Below are 21,669 nucleotides of genomic sequence, written 5' to 3'. Positions count from 1 at the left end.
CGTGGACAAACAAATATCAACAAGACCCAGTAATATTCAGGCTATACATATGGATTTTTATATGCATTTCTCCACAAATAAATGCATATTTTTGTTTGCTTCATTTAAAAACAATACATGAAGATGGTATAAGTCTGTTTTCATCCTTACATTTGTACATAATACTATAATGTGATAATAATAGATGTCATTGCAAAAACAGTGTATGGAAACATTCATTTAACTGTAAAATTGTGTCTTTAGTTTCAGTTTGAGGGTCAGATTGTGGGGCACAAGGAGTGTGAATCCCAAGAAACAAGCATGGGCTACTAATATAGCTTTGATTTGAATGTATCAATGTAAATAAGATGAAAATGTCAAAAAATTGGTCTATATCAATAAAGGAAACCACTGATATTTGGGGTGCAAGCCTAAATAGCAAACAAAGCCTACAAGCAATAACATACCTGTCCAGAAATATAGCCTCAATTGGCTATATGGAGCGCGTGCACGGGACAAGAAGTGCGCAAACTTTCCCAGGTCTTAAAAAACATAACTCAGTCCCACAAAAGCAGTCCAGTCCTTTTCATGGAGATGTGAAAAGAAAACATGTTTGTAGTCATTTAAAAAAAATAGGCTTACATAAAATTATATAGGCTTAAATGCCTGATAATATAATTTTGTTTAATATAAGAGTGTATTTAAAACAATAAATTTGAGTTTATAAATGAGTCGCGCGAGTTGACTGAGTTTCCCATGAGCGCTTGCGGGCGCGACTAGAACTCCATTTCCCATGAGCACTCGCGCGACTCTTAAATAAGCCGCTGTCATCAGAGCGACGAAAACCTGCTGGAACCGGAGAACAACATCGTTTTATCATGTTTACACTGATGTTAAGACAGCTCGTTACGGTAAGTTCAAGTATGCATTTCGCATTATATCTCGCAGTAAAGAGAAAGATATCGGACAGTTTGTGATCAGTTGTGTTATTTGATTAACACGCGTTTTAAACGCTCTGTGATCTCCAAAATCCAACGTTACGATGAAAACAGACAGCAATAATGTAACTATGCATGCATAGATGACAATCTGAGACAAAACGCGTAAAAAATATGCAATTTGCATGCTTATATTATATATGAGGTGCACACTGTAGCGCTATGAGATGAGTGTGTAGTTGCATTGACGTGTGTCGCTGTCACACACGTGGCACGTGTGTCGGGTCTATACTGGATGTTACTGTTTCATTTTGGTTTTAGATCACGTTTGCATAAAGTAACAAGACTTTGCATGTCCTTTTAGTGAATGTCTCATGTGCATTCATGTGCATTAGCGTTGTTTTCTGTTTCAGTTCAAATCTACATATATTAAACCGTTAGATAACATGTCTTAATATGTCGGATTAGTTAACTGTTGCTAACCTATATAGTTTTACTTGGTTTGAGACGTGTTATGCACTGGTTATAGATCATGTAAACAACAGTTATAAGTTCACTGTCTGGTCGCATTAGATGATGCAACCATTCCCAATGTTTCAACCCGATCTCTGTGTTTAACAGTTGTGTAAGCACAAAACATTCATAGATCAATGTTTGTTTCTGTTGAGTCTGCACAAATGTGACCCTTCAGGTGTTTTAGAGGTGAGCTGAGTCTGTGCAACGTGTAGTAACCATATTTTTGGTGGATTTACTCGTGTATTACAATAGTTTGACTACATTGCAGAGTTAAACTATTGTCATTGTGGTGTAATGTACATTTGTGGCTACTTTGGTTTTACTACTAATAAAACCCAAAAAACTTTGGTTACTTTCTTATATTCCTAACATTTACATTGACGGTTTGTTTAGTGGTATTGTTAAGTGTTACGTTTTCTGGACATTCTGTACAATTAATACCATTACATTCTTTGACAATGCTTTGAAGTATAATAGCATTTTATACCTTTTCATAATGAGAGTTAAGTTTTGTAAATAAACATACTGTACAGTCTCTCTCCTTGTGGCTTTAGTTATTGTTATGTTTGCATGCTTCTCTATAATGAAAAAGATTTGACCATGCTTTTTTAACTTAACTAATACTTTATCTAATACTTTCTTTGGTCAGCTGCTTATTAACCTAAAGGATTGAAGTGTAGCATCAGTTGTCCAGTGAAGACCGGCTTGCACAGGAGAGTTATTTCACGTTGTTTTTTGATAGAGAGCATGCTATATTTGCAATGTGTTAAAATAGACAATTATGAAAAAAAATTCAACCAAACACAACATTGTGTTTTTTAAAGAAACAGATTATTTGAACACGCTCCCTGGGCCTCTCACTTTCAGTTTGAAGTTTAACGCTTGACCAGCTCTATCTTATCTTAGTCTTTCATAACCAGACAGCGAACAAATAATTAACATGTTGTTATTTTTTATACTGAGAGTCTCAAAGATGCCAAAGCTCATGTTCTGAACAGCCAATCAGATTTGAGGTGTGCCGCCACACACATCTTGCATACGATCCCATGAGAGACTGAAAACACAGAGGGGTCTGATCGGGTTTTGTCAGTGTTTGACCGATGATGTCCGATATCAGTCAATGGTCGAGCATCTCACATATTTCACAATGCCTTTCTATTGCTTTCATCCCTATTTCTTGCTCGAATTTTGGGGATTAGGGTTGTCCGACGATATTGACAGATCTTTGCGGGCAAATCACATGACCAAGTTTTATTTAGTTAATCTTGATGCGCGTGAGCATTCATTCTTTAATGTGTGCTGTAAAAAAATTGTCCTGTGCTGCTATTAGCAGAACACGTCCTGGTTTTCACCTCCTTGAACTCCGATGCGTCCCATCATGCATCGGTGAACTCGGACCGCTCCCCGCGGCCTCACTCTATCTCCCTGGATTAACACGATAATGTCGCATGCCTCTGCGGAAAATTGTCTTTCCACACTTCTGATTGTTCCGTGTCACTCCCTTCGGCCTGGCGGGGGAATGAAGCAGACCTCCTCCTCACACTCTCTCTCTCTTTCTCGGCCGCCCGTGTCATTCTCCAACGAATCTGCTGGTAATTTGTAACGGCCGCTCGCCCATTAATGGCTGACAGCGCGAGAGGGTCCGAGTGTCATCCTGAGCGATATTCCTGACACCTCGGCGCCGACCCATCCCTCCTTCCCGACTCTTCCCCTCTGTCACCTGTGTTACGCGCTGATTGTCGTCTGGCGTGGCCGTGATGGACGGCAGTGATCTGTAAAATTGACTCTTTCCTCAGAAGAGAGGGGATATAACAAAAATAAACGTAAAATGAAATGTTTTTTTTTTTTTTTTTTTGAAAGCGCAGGAACAGATGTGAGCAGACGACGGCTAAAATGACAAAACAATGCATCCGTCATGCTAGTTCAGGTGTGTGTAAGTGAGAGACAGTAAAAGAGAGAGAGAGAGACGTACATAGCTTTGGTTTGGGGACACTAAATCTGACTGAAGCATTACATTTGGGTCATCATCAGATGGGAATTGTTAGCATACATAACACAAGTAATATCTTTGTTCTGTATTTAAGCGTGTTGCATTAGTGATATTTGTAATCCATACCCTTTTAATTTAGTTATTTTTGCTCCCAAATGATGCTGTGACAGATCCAGCCCCTGTATTTAATCTCCTGTGGTTTTATCATCATCTTTCTCAGTATTATAATAATTATCAGCTGAATGTTTCCTCCGATCATGTGACACACTGTAATTCTGATGATGGTTACAGACAGCAGAGATTAAATGCAGTTAAATGGAATCAACTGAACACATTATAAAGAGATGTTCACTTGCGGTGGGTTAAACACGGCTCGTCCACCTCAGTGAATTATTGGTTGTTGAAACCATTGGGTGTCATGAATTACTTTGTAACCAATGACTATAATTAAAGGACAATTCCCCCCCCAAAAAGTAAAGGGATTAATCTTCTCAAGACAGTTTTGCGTTGAAATAGTTAGAAATGTCACAAGTCAGGAGTTGCTTTTTTTGTTAAAGTGATAGTTCACCCAAAAATGAAAATTCTGTCATCATTTACTCATCCGCATGTCATTTCGAACCTGTGTGACTTACTTTCTTCTGTAGAGCATAAAATAAGATATTTTGAAGAATGTTGGTGAGCAACTGTACCCATTCATTTCTATATGAACACACCAAAACCAATGCCAAGCCAATGGGAAGCCTACTGCCGTTGTTCGGTTACAAAAATTCTTATAAGAAAGAAACAAATGCAGGTTTGAAATAACAACAACATGAGTAAATAATAACAGAATTTTCACCTTTAAAGCCACAATATGGAATATTTGAACCGCTAGAAACAACAATAAAGGGGAAACCAGACGAATTTATGTAGGAGAGTGGAATTATTGGACATGTCGCCCATCATGTTCATGGACGAGGTAATGAATTGTTTTTATTAATCGTAATGAATTAGCTGCGAGAAACGTGGAATGTAATGCTACGTTAGCCCGCGACTGATATGGACTTTGTCAATTGATTTGGTACCGTAATGCAGTTTTACCGGTATAAAACACTCATACAGTCATCATTTAAATAGTAAATTGGAACGAACCCGAAGCATTTACAAGTAACTTTATTGCCTACATATTTTTAAGCGACATGTACTGTATTTCATAGGGTAGCATTGATAACTAGTCAAATAATGACTTTTGGATATTTCATAACAATTGAAATTCTTCATACAAAAATTCTTCCATATTGTGGCTTTAAGGCAGGTTATGTCCTTTGTTTACATTTAATTATTAAGAAATGTTTCAATAAAACTTTGTCATGAGTTAGAATTTCAGTTTGTATTGTCCAATGTTGATGCAGATGTAATTAGAATTCAGTCATTTATTTACACAATTTACTATTTAATTAGTAATTAATTAATTACGTTTTGAAGAAAACTTGCCCACTAGTTGAGAGCACCATTGAAGTTAACAAGAAAATGGGCGTGTAGCCATCCTTCAATCAGTTAAAATATGAATTTTGCACTGTTATTGTTAAAATAACAGATTGAATTTGGGGACATTCATACAATGAACAGTTTGGATGGTGTGAGTCTTAACCCCAACGGCAACTCCTGAAGCTCTGCAGCGCTCCATAACTCGCTTAAATATTTATAGTTTGTGCCATTCAGGTTAGATGTTCAGAGTTTAGTTTGAGACACCGAGCAGCATCTAAATACATATATTTAATATAAATACGCTATATATTTGCATTTTCTGTATAAAGTCTTTGAGATAATCAGCACTTATGTCTGACACAGCGGTCTGCAGTGCTTTTATTTCGCTACATTTTTGCTATGTTCTGTTATTATATTAAAATCTATTTCAGACACAAAACCATCCAAACTTTGTTATGACTAAAGGGGCACAAACCTCCAATGGCATCCATGTCTGAACTCAAGGGACACGTTTGGTTGTTCACACAAAAACCTCACGGCGTGTCCGTGTCCCTGTAGAGCCGACAGCAAAGGACGCGCCCCATCAAAGTGTAACGACCCATGTGATGTGGTGTGTGTGTGTTTATGTGGCCCTCAAGAGACGGGCGTCTGGTCTCAGCGGGCGATCTGTCCTCCGCGAGGGCTCAGGGTGTTAACTCTGACACAGCGTTGGTGGACCCGTGCCACTCCACCGCCTGTCAGTGTGCTAGTGACTGCCTAGGCATCGCAGCCCACCCAGACCCCCTACTGGCACGGACAAATTTGGTTTTAAAATGTAAAAGCCTGGTACCGCATGTAAATGTTTAATAACAAGTGGGTAGCCACATGTTTCAATTAAATGCTTCATGTACGATCTAAATAGCTGATGGATGCAGTCTGACATCCCTCCAGCGCGTTCGCATTTTTACCCAAAATGACTTGCAGTATATTTAAGGTATATCTTATTATTTTATCAGTATGTGTTCGCTGGAAGTGAAATCTGTGACCTTTGCACAGCTAAAGAAAATCTTTAAAAATCAAGCAAAAAGAACAAAAAAACGAATAATGCACAATAATGATGAATACACCAAAGGTTAAAATGAATCGCGCTTATGCCGCTGGATACAAGTTGACCTCATCTTTGGATGGTTGCACGGTGTACGTGTGGAATGAAGCGACACACACAAGTCCGTGTCGGTGAGCTAATCGTTTTTTAATAACAGATTTTAAATGGAGGGATACATCAGACTGCCGGACCCCCGTCGAGCTGCGAGCGTTGGTGATGGGGGGGCTCTCTTATATTTATTGGGGGTAATTATGAAGCTTCTTGGTGCATCATAAATACGTTTTTATGTTTTTTGGGGGAAACTATTATATTTTAATGGGGGTGTAACGACTCTCAGCTCATGATTCAATACGATACTAGGTTTACGCTTACGATTGCATCACGATATTGGTAAGAAAAATGAAACTAACAGATATTTTCCCAAAACGTTAAACATTTTAAGTTACTTTTGTTAAAGAATTAACAATGTTCAAGGTTTAATACAACCATTTATATGTAAACTAAAACTGAATAAATAATAAAAAAAAATTATAAAAAAAGATTTCATAATATATATTGCCATAGTCTACGATACATATCTTAATGTTTTGTATTGCGATATATGATACTTCAACATATACTTACACCCCTATATTTTAATATCGTGAAACAAGTGTGTCTTTTCTTTATGTGAGCTAGTCTGTGTTGTGTTTCATTTGTGCTTTGTGTGTGTGAGGGTGTGTGTTTTTTCTATGTCAGTGTGTGTCTTGTGCATGGTGGGTGTGTGTGTGTGTGTGTGTGTGCGCGTCTGCGAGATTAGATAAGCAGTTATGCTGAATTTTCACCCGGCCTGCCGTAAAGTTTCAGTTGAGAACTGCTGATGGGAGCTGAATTCAACAGTCATGGTGATTATTGTATCTTGGCCGGCTCTCGTTCTCTCTTCAGCTGATCTTGAGCAGTCACACAGTCTCCGTCATTCATTCTACCAGATGATTTACATGAAACATCCTTGTGAAGTGTAATAAAATGTATTAAAATGTTTATGCGTCTATTTTTTTTATTTTATGTCCCCGTGTGTCAGAGCAATGGCAGTGTTGTTGATGCCACTCCACATCTGTTGTGCAACAGTACTTGAGCTGACTCCAGGCTCGTGGCCCTCCCCATCGAGTCCTGTCTCCATCTACCATCCTTTTAAAATAAAGTCCGAAAATAGTTTGATTTGATAAATCCATAGTGTTATGTCGACTAGGACACGTCTTCAACATCTTGTCCAGATTTCCGTGCAGTGTACAGAGTGTCTTTTATCGACCGCCGTGTGTCTCGACGGGAATGGGATGTTATTGCCGTGTAGTTTTAATTATGATCCTGTTTTCCGATTTGTTGGAGTCCGTGTGTAATCTAAGTAATGCTAACCTCACGACAGTAGAGATGTAACTGTATTGGCTCGTCTCTATATTTATTTTCATCCATTTATTTGTTTAATCAATGAAACAAACAGTTTGGTTGTGGTTTGGTTTTACGGTGCAAGAGCAACATAATACTGTCATATGTCATAGAAAGAAGCAGTTTTCTTCTTTTAACCAAAGTATGAGACTGAACCCTCTGGGTGACACGATGATGTCGGTCTGTGTTGGATTTATCCATTTGACCAAAGAAATGATTGTGTTTGCAGATGTTTATGGCACGCTACTTACATTCTGCATTTTATTTGTGTTGCAGCCGCTGTGTCAGCGCAGTCCGGCGGCCGCTCTCGCAGCCATGCGGTTCCAGCATTCTGCAGCGGCGCAGTATACAGACGACGAGCGTCCGTGGACGGGTCAGGATGGCTTGGCGCAGGACGACCCGGAGATGTGGGACCTTCTGCAGAAAGAGAAAGACAGACAGTGTCGAGGACTGGAGCTCATCGCTTCAGAGGTGAAACATCAACACACTCAAATGCGTGAAAAAAGTATCGCCAATGTTGTCGGCACCATGTCTTTATCTTTTAGTTGTGGTGTGGAGTCCGATGTTCTCTTTAATTCAAATTCAGTCTTAAACATCATCTGCCTTTTGAGTCGCTGACTTTTTATGGCATTTGCACCGACTTTGACTTCTACTTGGGCTCTCATTTTGGAGAATATTTACTTTAAAAGGTTTTAAAATGCGTTTTACTGTAGTTCTATTTACAAATCATGGGGTTATCATAAAAAATTGATTGATTGATTGATTGATTGATTGATTGATTGAATAAAGAACTTTGTCATATGTCACAGCAGAACTCACCATATAATAATAAATAAATAAAAAATGATGGCCTGAGGTATATTTGACCCGACGGAGCTTATATGTATATATGCCCTGCTTTTAATCTGGTTTTATCTAAACAGTTTTTAACAACAGGCGATTGTGAATAACACAATTATGATTTAAGTCAATGACTGGGAGACTTGGATATTTTATTTAAAATCTGCGCAGTACATTTAAAAAACATCCTCGGGTAAATTTTATCCTATGACAGTTCTAGTGTTAGTGATGTTTTTTCTCATGTTCAGAGTCTGACAGCACATGGTCACAGTGTGCCTTCAGCCCACAGAACAGAACACTCAGATAAACTTTACTTTCTTCATCAGAAGAACAAGTTACATGGATTTGAAACAATATGATGACAGTTTTACTTTTTAGTTTTGAGTGGTGTAACTTGGGAAACAAAGCTTCAAAAAATTGTTAAAGAAAGTGTGAGGAAGAGTTTAACAAGTCTGTCTGTGTAGTCCGAATAGTCTCCCAACACGCGGTGATGAACACTCTCTAATCTACACACACACACAAACACACACACTGATCAACATACACAAACACTGAATAACACACACACACACACACACACACACACTGATAAACATACACACACGTACACTGATGAACATGAGCGCACCATGATAAACATACACACACGGACTGATAAACACTCATTATTCTACGCACACACACACACACATACACACTGATAAACATACACACATGCACTGATTAACACTCACTATTCTACATACACACACACACACACACACACACACACTGTTCAACACACACCCACACGAACACCGAATAACACACACACATGTACACTGATGAACATGCGTGCACCATAATAAACATACACACACGCACTGATAAACACTCACTAATTTACAAACGCACAAACACACACAATGATAAACTTACACACACACACACACAGATAAATACTCATTAATCTACACACACAAAAACTGATAATCACGCGCACACACACACGCACCGATTAACATACAAACTGATAAACACTCACTAAACCACACCTTCACACACACACACACACACACACACACTGATCAGCACACAAACAGAACGAAACATACACATGCACACACTTACTCTGATGAACACAAATACAAAACACTAACCAACACTAATAGCAATTTTCAATGATCTGTGTGTACATTGCAAACCTAAAGTATGAATCTTTATCAGTGATTCTCTAAATGTAGAAAGTGTTTTTCAGTCATTTTCAATAGGATGTGTTAGGAAGTTTTCTATGCATCTCACACACACTGTTGTGTAAAAGCATACTTACACAGTAATCGTATTATTTAAGAAGTTCACAATATTGGACTTAATGTGGTACATTTCTGTATCCATGGAATACATTTTTCAGGATGTACAGTATTCACAGTATATACTTCAGTGAATGCAATGAGATCGTACAATGCATTGCACCTTTTACCTCATACTGCTGTTTTAAAGGGCTGCTTGATAGTTGTACATACTAAATAGTGTTATCTGTGCCGGCTCTCTCTCTCTGTGTGTGGTTAGTCTGGTGAGAGAGACCGCTGATATCTTCATCACTCCCATGCGTTTCATCTGTTCCTTAGGTCTCTTTAAATCTCTATTTGTTTGTGAATTTCTCATTCCTCTGCGTTCCAGCTGCGGGTCTAGCGCAGAACTCCTCTATTGCATTTACAATTCTAATGCGCGTGTGTTTTATCAGCATGGCTGGCGTGCAGTAGAGAGCTGTTATCTGAACTCTGATCTGAGGTCACGCATTAGCATAACGGCGTGCGAGCAGACGGACAGACAGACGAGAGGGAGTCGGGATGAAGGTGTGGGCAGGATTGTTCGCTGTCAGTCTGCTGGCGCTGGCCAGCTACTTTTCTCTCGACAAGACTGATCTACTCAAGTGCAAAATATGCTGCGGATTTTCACCCACTGTGTATGTTTGTTTGTTTACTTTCACAGAATTTCTGCAGTCGAGCTGCTCTTGAGGCTCAGGGCTCTTGTCTCAATAACAAGTATTCAGAAGGCTACCCTGGTAAAAGGTGTGTGTTTGATATTACTGCTTTACGGATTCATTTATTGCGAATTAAAATCTTTGCAGGTCCTTAATGTCCAAAATTCTCTTTTATTAAAGGAGCAGTCCGTGCAAAATTGAAAATTCTCTCATTATTTACTTATCCCAGATGTATATGATAAAACTTTTTTTTATTATTAAAAATTCACTCTGTATAAACACCCCTGACAAACAGGGAATGTTCTCTGAACTTTGGCTAACGCTCTTTCTAGGTGTTTCATTAACGTTACCGCGCATGCATGCTTTTTTTGCCCCAAATTGAACTTCCTGGTAGACCTCCGCAAGAATAGAGACCCTGCATATTATTTCTGAAAACAAGCAAAACGGTAAAATACATTAGTTAGCAAGTTGAAATTGTCTAGCCAGTATTATTTTGGGTCATCAGTCTCTGCCCTAAGAAGAACCATTACTTGGCTAAACTTAAATGCTACGAAGTTACCTGACCTATTCCACAAACGTTTTATTTAATACAATGAATACACAATAAAATACCAATTAAATAGAACAATTATTTAGAATTAGTCATAATTCTAGCAACTAGCCAAACCGATAAATGGACACAGACCGAAAGTTAACTTCGGGGCAGGTGTGTGCGCCCGATGAAGCCGTCTATAAGTTATCTTAATATAATTAGTATTATCTGCAGTACTGTTAAAAGAGCATTTTATTAAAATTATTTTATTGCTAGAACAACGACGAAATGCTTTAAAAATGTTGTCATAAAAACCCTATTATTATTATAGTGGAACGTTTAAAACATACAGAATCCGAAATAATGTTTCATAACTTAATGGTACTGCTAGCAAAACGTTTTAAGAACACATTTCTTAGCTTAGTAAAGGTTTTTGCCCATACAGTCCGAAATTGTCGTATCCGTATTTTGTGCTCCTTTGTATTTTGTCTCTGAATTGTCAAAATGCCTCTCAAAATTTTTTCTACAGATGCGAAAAGTGCAGAAAATCGAACCCAGTCCGAATTTTTTTTATCACGGACGAAAATACCAGAGGCAGTGTGTTAATGTGATTGACACAACGTGAGGTCGTATCTATTTTTTAACATGCGCAAGTTTCGGACTCTATGTGCGATGGCCTTATGGTAACAGTTTGTTAAAAAACGCCGCTAGAGGGCGCACAACGTAGCTTGATGACGCTGTGAAGGAGCGTGAAATGATGTGATCTGTTGTCTTCAACTCCACCGCTGATGGCCATCAATCAGACGGGAACGAGAAATCATGATTGCGGATAAGGTAAAGTTTTATAAATGTTGCGTATAATTGTGGTCCATAAATAAGTGACTCCTCGGAACAAGCTAGTGGCTTGCTAGACGCTAGACACGACTTCCGGGTTTGTCCAAGACACTGTTGTCATGCGGTTTCAACGTCAGAAAATGCGGTAACAAAGGGTAACGCAGATATGACGCCATTGACAGGCGACTGCACAGCCCCATGTCACTGTTTAGAATGGCGATTTTCTCACGATTTACAAGAAGTTGGAACCATTTCAGATACTGTAAGTACTCGGCTGAACAAAGTATACTCTAGCCTAGTGGTTTTGGGATATTTTACTGCAAGATTGTTACAGACTGCACCTTTAAGCCCCAACATGTTGAATTCCCAAGAAGTACATTATACATCAACATACACCATTACGTTTTAAATCTGTTCTGAAGCGAAACTGTGAGTGTGTGCGTGTGTGTATGCAGGTATTACGGAGGCGCTGAGGTGGTAGATCAGATTGAGCTGTTGTGTCAGAAGAGAGCGCTGGAGGCTTTTGATCTGGACCCGGCGCTGTGGGGTGTTAACGTCCAGCCTTACTCCGGATCTCCTGCTAACTTTGCTGCTTACACGGCCGTTCTCAGTCCTCACGATCGCATCATGGGTCTGGATCTGCCTGATGGAGGACAGTGAGTGTCAGATATTAGTACAATAGCAATTTACACCACAGTCACCATACGAGTCAACAATGCAGAATGGAATGAGATCTTTTCAATGTCTCTCTCTAGTCTCACTCATGGCTACATGTCCGATGTGAGGCGGATCTCGGCCACTTCCATCTACTTTGAATCGATGCCTTACAAATTGAGCGTAAGTTTCCCCCACGTAAACGTTTACCAGGTAACCACAGTTTCCAGTGTGTGTGCATGGAGAGGTGTGCCAGGTGCTGTTTGTGTATTTTAAGATCCGAGCATCAGTGTGTGTTTGTGTGATCAATGAACTTGTGTGTGTGTGTGTGAGTGTGATGGATGAGTGGTCAGTCCCCTCTCTATGGGAGAGATAATAGGAAATCGACAGGCGGCCCTGAGCATCACACACACACACACACACACTGCAGTCTGACCCTCGGAATCCACATTAGTGTGATGGAGTGACCAGACAAACGGAGAGAGAGATTATCAACTGTCCTGTTCTCGTCTCAGGTGGAAAGAAAAAGAGACACAAGAGGAGATAAGCGACTACAGAACTCGGGGAAAGTGAGATAGTGAGACGGTGAGAGCATGTGGGTGAAGCAAAATGTGAGAGAGTGAGAAAGCACATCAGAGAATAAGATGCAAATGAAACGGCATGCGCGGTGTGTGGGGGGTAAGACAGCACATGAGCAAGTCTGTGCATAAGTGAGACCATGCGAGAGAAATCGAGATGGTGTGTGAAGGAGTGAGATGGAAAGTAAGACCGCATGTGAGAGAGTGAGACAGGTGGTTGTAGGTTTCGGCATCCATAAATAACAACAGTACCACCGTGTTTTCTCCAGATGTGAGTTCTGTGGCACGTCAACATTAATTATCTATCATTATAATGAATGAAGCTGTCCATCTGCGACACAGTTTGCTGAGTGGGGTGTAGTTTTCCAGCTGCTGTCAAAGATGCGGTGTGGATATACCGCGGTATAAATGTAGTACAGCAGAATGTTTCCTGCCACACGTATCTGCTGTCACACGGGCCTGGAGAGTCACAGTGAGAGAGAGAGTTTGTGTGTTACTCACGAGTCAGAAATCTCAAGGGATCGATTGCAGGACGTTCTGTATGTAAACGTCATTTCCATCTGTGCTGATCTGTCCTTGTATGTACGTGTGTGTTATGTGTTTGGTCAGGGCTTCATGTAGGTAATGTTTTTCAGACACAATAAAAAATATTGGTTACACTTGCCTTGAAGCATGTATGTGTAATGCATTATAAAAGCATTGTAATGCGCCTTTTAATGCTTTGTAATTTCTTATAAATAATTGTAATTACTGTTATAACAATTAGCAATTCATTGTTACGCTAAACATTTTAAATTGGTTATAATTCTTTACAACTAAATATAATGCATTAGAACACACATTATGAAAATAATAATGCATTTGACCCTTTAATAACCCTTTATAATGCATTATACATACATGCTTTAAGGAAAGTGTAACCAAAATATTTTATTACTATTTAATATATTGTCAGTTGTAAAAAGATGGGCCGACCGAATGGAGCTGATCCTAACATCCTCTCTTTTATTTTCTCTCTCAGCCTAAAACAGGTCTGATAGACTACGATCAAATGGAACTCACCGCCAGGCTGTTCCGACCCAAACTCATCATCGCCGGCACCAGCGCGTACGCCCGCCTCATCGACTACGCCCGCGTCAAAAAGGTGCCACATCCTTCCTCTTTGACACGCCTGTAGTAAACAGAGGTCCTTCTCTCTCTTCTGGATTTGACTCTCTTTCAGGTTTTAGAAAATACACAACATGAGATTGTGAAAATGACATTTCATGCAGTGTGTCATGTTGCCGTGTTTGAATGTAAGCAGTCTTGTAATCCGAAGGTGAATGAATAACAAAGTTATTTGCTTGGATAAAATGGAGTCGACTCTGAATTACGCAAACAAGTTGTCCCAAGTCCAATTCGCGAACCGCCGCGGATTTACTTAACTACATATAGACCCCGCCTAGGTTTGTAAGGACTGCCCACAAAAACTTCACTCTTGTCCCCTAAACACTGTAGTTTGTGAGCCTCATTTTCGGTAGACCAATCACAGCAGACTAGGCTAGCGGAAAGGAGGGAATTCAAGTCAGTCAAGAAGTAAGGTAAGAATAATTACGTATAATTGTTGCCAAATAATAGTTTTTTTACACCTATGTAAACACAGCGGCCCCTGCTGATCAAAACACGTATTGCGATTCCAGTAACATCTCAACCGGCTTGAATCGTCACATATTATATTTGATTTTCATCCGGCTCACGGTGAATCATTACATCCTTAATGTATACACATGAAAAAAGCCACGTCACCATTTAACCTGTCATATAGAGATGCTTTACGCTAACTAATCAATTAAAACACGGTCAAATCACTTACTGTGTTGTTTCACTCAGGGATGCATCCCATAATGAAAGTAAAATGGCTTTTGAACAGAAAAGAGGAAAAAATGAATATCTGTTCAGATTGTTTTTCCCCTTCAGTCGTTTCTTTGTTTTCTTGTCTTGCTCTCATGGACAAACACACAACACACACACAGTTGTGTATATCTGTCTTTGACAAGTGTGTGTTTCACTGCTCATGCCTGACACATCTGAAACTCCAAACAGATTCACTTTGTTTCTTGATTCTAACAGTCCACACACACACACTGCATTGTTGTTGTATACACTTCCACGTTTTCTTTACTTACAAACACACACACAGATAAACAATGACAACAATTAAAAATTGTGTTAAAATCTCTTTGATAAACAGTCAAATACCCATAATGCCGTTCACCAGTAACTCAGGTAAGACCATCGTGTGATCCGGGTCACACTCGCTAGAAGGCCCTAGACATTAAGACCGGATTGAGAGCGGAGCGAATCTCATCTCCATCTCCTCTACACTCCTGAAATACTTTTAGATTTCCTTTCATCGTATAGCGCGAGACGGGGCCCTGCTCCAGGGTTTCAGGGGTCTCTGTTTACCCCTGTGTTCTGTTATCTGGTCCTCGAGGGGAGATTGTGTGTTTCATGTTTGTTGCTAGAATTCACTGTGGCCTGATTTAACGGCAAGATAAATAAGGCCAGCCGTATTTACACACACACACACACACACACACACACACACACAGAGAGAGATGAAGTGTATTAGTGAGCATATAATTATCAGTGTATAATCAGCTTGAAAATGTATTTTCATCCCCTCAAACTGTGCTGTCATGCTCAGAAGCGTTTGAGAAGTGGAGAATCTGGGTCTCGTTCCCTGGAGTGGATCTCGTCGGGTCATTCTCCGATGGGCTGATAACACGACGCTTTGATTGTAATATTTGCTGTGAGCGCAGCAGATTTGAGTCTCTTAATCGCTTTGATAATCTAGTGAAAAGCTCTCTATTATATCTTATTTCCCCTCACACCTCTCTTTCTATCTTACTTTCACTCTTTCTCTCTCTGCCTCAATCGTTTTTTCGGTCTAATTTTTTGTCTCTGTGTGTCTTACTCTTTTTCTTGCTGTTTTTCTCTTGATCTCACTTTCTCTCTCTTTGTCTGTCTCACCCATTCTCTGCTGTGTGCTTCTTTTTTCTCCATTTCTGTCTGACTCTGTCTTTCTTCTCCATCTGTATGTCTCTCTCTCTTCCTCACTTTTTCTCTCCCTGTCTGTCTCATTTTCTGTCTGACTCATTCTCTGTCTGTTAACTCACTTCCATCTCTCTCTTTCTGTCTGTCTCACTCTTTCTCTCCATGTTTGCCTTTCTTTCTGTTTGTCTCTTTCATTTTCTGTCTCCACCGGTCTGTCTCACTCATCCTGTTTGTCTCACTCATTCTCTGTCTGTCTCACTCTTTTTCTCTTCACCCATTCTTTCTATTTGTCTCGGTCTCAATTTCTCTCTCTCTTTTTATCTCACTCTCTCTCTCTCTCTCTCTCTCTCTCTCTCTCTCTCTCTCTATATATATATATATATATATATATCTCACTTTCTCCCTCTGTTGGCTTTTTCCCCGTGTCTCACTCTGTCTGCCACATTTCTTTCACCCCCTGTCTGTCTCACCCTTTCACTCTCTGTCTGTCTGACTCGTTTTCTTTCCGTTTGTCTCTGTCTCAATTTCTCTCTTTCTCTGTCTTACTCTTTCAAGGAACTTTATTGGCATTGAACATATAACAAAAGACATACAATAAGTACAAACATTAAGTAAAATCAAAATAAGGTGGTAAGTAAGAGATAAAATATAGAATGAAATATAAAATAAAGTATCTGTAGAGAAACACATGTGATATAGAAAATATAAATCAAATGTACATTTCAGGCAGTGAAACACTCTCCTTCTCTTTCTGTCTGTCTCTCTCTGACTCACCCTTTCTCTTCCTGTCTGTTTGTTTTTGACTCTCTCACTCTTTCTGTCTCACTTACTCTTTCTGTCTCTCTGACTCACTCTTTATCTCCGTTTGCCTTTCTTTCTGTTTGTCATTTTCTGTCTAACTCTTCCTGTCTATTCTTTCTCTCTCTCTCTGTGCAGTTGTGTAGCGAGCTGGGTGCATATATGTTGGCCGATATGGCTCACATCAGCGGGCTGGTGGCCGGTAAAGCCATTCCTTCTCCGTTTGACCACGCTGACCTCGTCACAACCACCACACACAAATCGCTGCGAGGATCCAGGTACGTTTGAGCGCCTCAAACCCTTTCCTTTAACACTAGCATACTACACCCTATATACTGCCTGACAGTGCTGAAAGTTTCAAATAGTTGTGTACTATACCTTAAAACATTACATTGAATAATGATTTCACGTTACACCTTCCTCCTCTCTATTATTGGCTCCTCCTTCAGGGCGGGGCTTATATTCTACCGTAAGGGTGTGCGCTTGGTGAATAAGAAAGGCACAGAAGTCTTTTACGACCTGGAGGACAAGGTGAACTTCGCCGTGTTTCCTTCGCTTCAGGGCGGACCGCACAATCATGCCATCGCTGGGGTCGCTGTGGCTCTCAAACAGGTACGACTGAATCTACTTCTGACTTTTAGACTTATTTTAAATAACTGAAATGTCTTTGAATTCCACATGTAACATAATCATCTAATTTCTGCTGTACTTCTCGTTCTTTTTCATGCTCTTCTGCACAATAGCTCTGGCACTTGGGACCTCATTTATTGCGTTTAATAATTGATATTTTCTCCTCTCGACTTCAGGCCATGACACCCATGTTTCGGGAGTACATCGCTCAGGTTCTGAAGAACTCCAAGGCCATGGCAGATGCTCTGCTGAAGAAAGGTTACACGCTCGTGTCAGGTGGGTTTTCATCTTTCGATATTTAAAATGTTTCACGTTCAGGTGCTCAGAAACACGTATGTTCTTTATATCTGAAACGCACAGGGTTTCCAGAAACCTTCCCTCTACTGGCAGTCAGATAAAGTCAGTGCTTTATAAGGACCGATTTGGTAAGTTGGTGTGAAACCAATGTGAGGTCCCTTAACAGTGTGCTTACTACAGTAGTGAGTGATGAGTACTTACAACTGTAAAAATAAAGGTTTACTAAACATTTTATGAGAAACGGCAATCATGATTTCATTGGTTCATAATTTGGTTGAACTTCGTGTGATCATAACACACTGACAGGCAAAATAGGAAGTCCTCCATTTGAGAGTTATTACTTCCGAGTAAGCTTTCATTTTTTTTATTTTCATGTTAATTTAGTTAATTAGTTAATTAGTTTTGATACGTGCTTTTTATGTTGATATATACTTTTAATTGTATTATTTTCAACAAATAATTTAGTGCCTCAAATTTTTTGCGGATGCAGCATTTCTAATAAGTCTTTCAAATAATATTTGCAATATTTTATTTGACTTCAATTAACAGAAAAACGGTATTTTAAACGTTTAATAATAGTTCCATAACAATAAAAATACAAAAAAAAATGTTGGGATTATTTCATAAAGCTGACGAAGGATAAATAATTTTATTTGTCAAAATTTGATTGAAGATCAACGTGTTGTCACATTGTAAACGTGAAACCGCATGGAAGTTTAGAATAAACAAAGTTATCGCCCGTTGGTGTGGACGTTGTTGTTTCCGTGTTAAATTGTTGTTTGCATATTTTTTGTCTGTTCTTTGTTTTATTATTATAAACTGCAGACCGCAGTAAAACACTTAAATAAAGCTAAACAAAGTTTCTCTACTGCACTTGTTCGTTGGAGAGTTTAGCATTAAAGTCCCCATGAAATCGAAATGTACAGTACCTTATTTATTACTCTATTATTGCGCATTACTAGTTTTGTGGCGTACTTTTCTAGATCCAAACAATTCGCAGTGGGGAAAAACAAGGCCATTATATTTATTATTCGATGTTAAGTTTCACTCGGAAACTGGTTCAATACAGAAGTAAAGTTGATTGCGACTTCGAGATCCAGACGCGATTTAAGTGGATGTTTGTGAAGTAAAACCACGAGTTTCTGCCATTTAAGTGGATGTTTGTGAAGTAAAACCACGAGTTTCTGCCACATGTTGCCTCGGTTACCATTCCAGGACCGACATATGCAAAACTAATTGAACGTCTGCCTGCCGCAAATCCACACGGCCGCAGATCCTACAGAACACACATGCTGTTGTTGTTTCGCCGTCATTCCGTTCAGCTGCCAAATTTCTCTTTTGTAACACGTTGTGATTAAAAACACAAACTCGTAAATTCGGACAAACTGATCAGTCACTGTTGCCTTCAGGTGGAACCGATAATCATTTGGTGCTGGTGGACCTGAGACCTCAGGGGATGGACGGGGCGCGTGCAGAACGGGTTCTAGAATTGGTTTCCATCACGGCCAACAAGAACACTTGCCCCGGAGACAAAAGTGCGCTTACACCAGGAGGACTAAGACTGGGTAAGTAACACATTTGCATTATTTGTGCTCCCTTCACATCTGTTCTTCATTCAGAGAGCTTGATCTGGTCCATTCATGTCACAGGTACTCCAGCACTCACATCTCGCCAGTTTAAGGATTCGGATTTCGAAAAGGTGGTGGATTTCATCGACGAAGGCATCAAGATCGCGCTGGATGTCAAGACAAAGACCAGTGAGTATAGTGTGTGCATAATGTGTGGAAGTCACCAGCACGATCTGACATTGAACCAATGTTTTAGTAAGAAAATACAAACTTGAAATTCAAGGCTTTGGTAAATCAATGAAACAAACACCAATTCACTGGTGCTGTTGCGTTTTTGGCCTCTTTTGGTTTATTTTTCTCTTTCTGTCCTCTCCAGAAAAACTGGCAGACTTTAAGAGTTTCCTGCTTGAAGATGCAGAGACGGCGCAACAAATTTCTGGTCTGCGTGCCCGCGTGGAGGCTTTTGCCCGTCCGTTCCCCATGCCAGGATTCTCTGACCATTAACCCTGGACTGCTGGGTAACCAGAAACGGATCGATGATTACACCTGCGTACACACCTGTCAGATTTTCCCAGGACCACGTTGATGTACGAGGGTGTTTTCTTTATTAAATTCTATAGATGGCTTCGTAATCCAACACTACATTATTCATTATTTTCATAAAATTAACAGTCTTAAAATAACAGGTAGTGAATGCACCTGTTAGTGAGCGCTGCTCTGCAATACAACCGCAGGTTTGAACGAAATCTACATCGATTCACTTAAAGAGAGAAATAGGTTAGACGGATAGATTCGTAACATCGGTTTTGCCTCTGGTTTTATGAGGATGTTAAGCACACGATCAACATCTTTGTCATGGGAACAGAGTCGACTAATGATGCAAGCGTATGTTTACAGAACATCTTCCTCAATTTATACTACAAACTAGAGAACAATTTTTTTACTCAACACTTAACACAGCATGTTCTTTGTTAATTAAAGATAATTTTATTTTTAAAGCTATAGAACTATATGGTAAGAGAAGTCTTACACAACTTTCTAACAGTATTTGTAGTGCGGAGAAGTAAAGTCTTGATGTGATTTTGTTTGTTTTTCTGCCTCACCAACCACACGGACTGTACACAGATGCGTGGATATTGATAAATAGTTTCAACCCATTTCTATCACACGCCCACACGTCTCCTGGATTCTGCCCAACAAAACGCCTTTTTGTCAAGAAATAATTATTTTTAAATGGACAGATCTTTACAAATGGTTTTCTAAAACCCTCTAATCCCAATAAATTTGTGTAGGAGACATAACTCTTCAGTGGTTCTTTTCTGTGTGTGTGTGTGTGTTTTTTGTTTGTATGTGTGTTGTGGTTGAAGGTTATCTATCACTCTCCTGATCGCAGTTGTGTGTTATCTGAAGCAGAATAATGTGCTTTAAATCAGAGGATTATTAAAATGTAGAACCATGTGGCTTTTTTGTAAAGCGACTCATCGGATGCACGCTTGGCCTGAGGTTAACTTCCGGGTCTGTGTTTGGTTTTCAGTCAGGCTAGTGACCTGTAGTTTAAAAAAATATATTTATATTGTGTTGTGTATATTAGTTGTTTTAAATTAAATAAATAAAACATTTTCGGAGGTCTGCCAGAAGTTAGGTTTGAGCCACATAACATTTGTTTATGCTGTTGCTGCTTTAACCATCTATACATTTATTTTGGTCTCTTGCCACAATAACCAAAGTTTTACCTTGTTGTTTGTTGTAAAACTATGGGTACTACACTTTTAATACTACATGAATTACACAAATACTACAGTACTGCAGTACAATGTTGTATACTTTAGTGTGTGTAGTATTCTTAGTAATAATTATTGTAAACTAGAACTATAGTAAAACTGTAAAAACTGGTCCAGGAGCACTTTGGCCTTTGTTTTTTATTTTAGTTTTTTTTATCTTACAAGTAGGATATGACTTTAACATTTGAATTTGGTTACAATGTTTTGTTTCCTTGTATTTTGTTTAAACGGTTGTTTAGTGTTAAAAGACTAGATGGGCAGTGGTCTATGAAAAGGTTAAAAAACACTGTAATATCTAGGAATTTATTGCCGTTTGCTATGGGGGGTATGCATTGACATCACTTACCCATCTGATCACGCCCCCTTGAGCACAGGACACGATCCCCTGAGTGGTAAACACGCAGCAAAATGGCTGGGGCGAATATTAGAATCAAAGAAACCGGGCCTAAAACACCCAAATATTTACTGAAATTACAAGCCGCTGAACTCGACGGTGACCCTTACGACTTCCCTTTGACTTACAAAGGAATCAAGTCTTCCTGGAATTGCGTTTTCCTGATTTTGTAAGCAGGGCAATTCCAGCGTTATGGACGTGATATTTTGCGTTATGAACGTGACATAAATTCCCAGAGAATGAATTTGTTGCGATTATATTGAACCATCTGTTTAAAATTTAACTGAACCCTTGTTGATAGATTCGAAACATCAAAAAATGTCAGTCTATGAAAACATTTTCTATTTTTTAAAAAAAAAGGGAAATAA

At 39.3% G+C, this 21,669-nt stretch overlaps 1 protein-coding gene across 1 annotated transcript; it reads left to right on the top strand.

The window, feature by feature from the left end:
• Positions 1 to 785: 785 nt before the first annotated feature.
• Positions 786 to 20,427, top strand: shmt2 (serine hydroxymethyltransferase 2 (mitochondrial)). The gene is made up of 12 exons (XM_056750510.1): positions 786 to 890; positions 7,673 to 7,867; positions 10,208 to 10,287; positions 12,021 to 12,221; positions 12,321 to 12,402; positions 13,819 to 13,941; positions 16,770 to 16,909; positions 17,081 to 17,243; positions 17,438 to 17,537; positions 18,968 to 19,123; positions 19,208 to 19,315; positions 19,503 to 20,427. Exons 1-12 carry the CDS (start codon positions 858 to 860, stop codon positions 19,628 to 19,630), a joined length of 1,509 nt encoding a protein of 502 aa, XP_056606488.1. The 5' UTR covers positions 786 to 857; the 3' UTR covers positions 19,631 to 20,427.
• Positions 20,428 to 21,669: the final 1,242 nt, after the last annotated feature.

Source organism: Triplophysa dalaica, chromosome 6 (assembly GCF_015846415.1).
Source record: "Triplophysa dalaica isolate WHDGS20190420 chromosome 6, ASM1584641v1, whole genome shotgun sequence".
NCBI lineage: Eukaryota > Metazoa > Chordata > Actinopteri > Cypriniformes > Nemacheilidae > Triplophysa > Triplophysa dalaica.
This window is presented reverse-complemented; position numbering and strand designations above follow the sequence as displayed.

Coding starts and splice junctions, on each gene's coding strand:
- shmt2 (XM_056750510.1), top strand. CDS start 858: ATGTTTACACTGATGTTAAGACAGCTCGTTACG. Junction 12,222..12,320: donor GATCTGCCTGATGGAGGACA/GTGAGTGTCAGA, acceptor GTCTCTCTCTAG/TCTCACTCATGGCTACATGT. Junction 13,942..16,769: donor ACTACGCCCGCGTCAAAAAG/GTGCCACATCCT, acceptor CTCTCTGTGCAG/TTGTGTAGCGAGCTGGGTGC.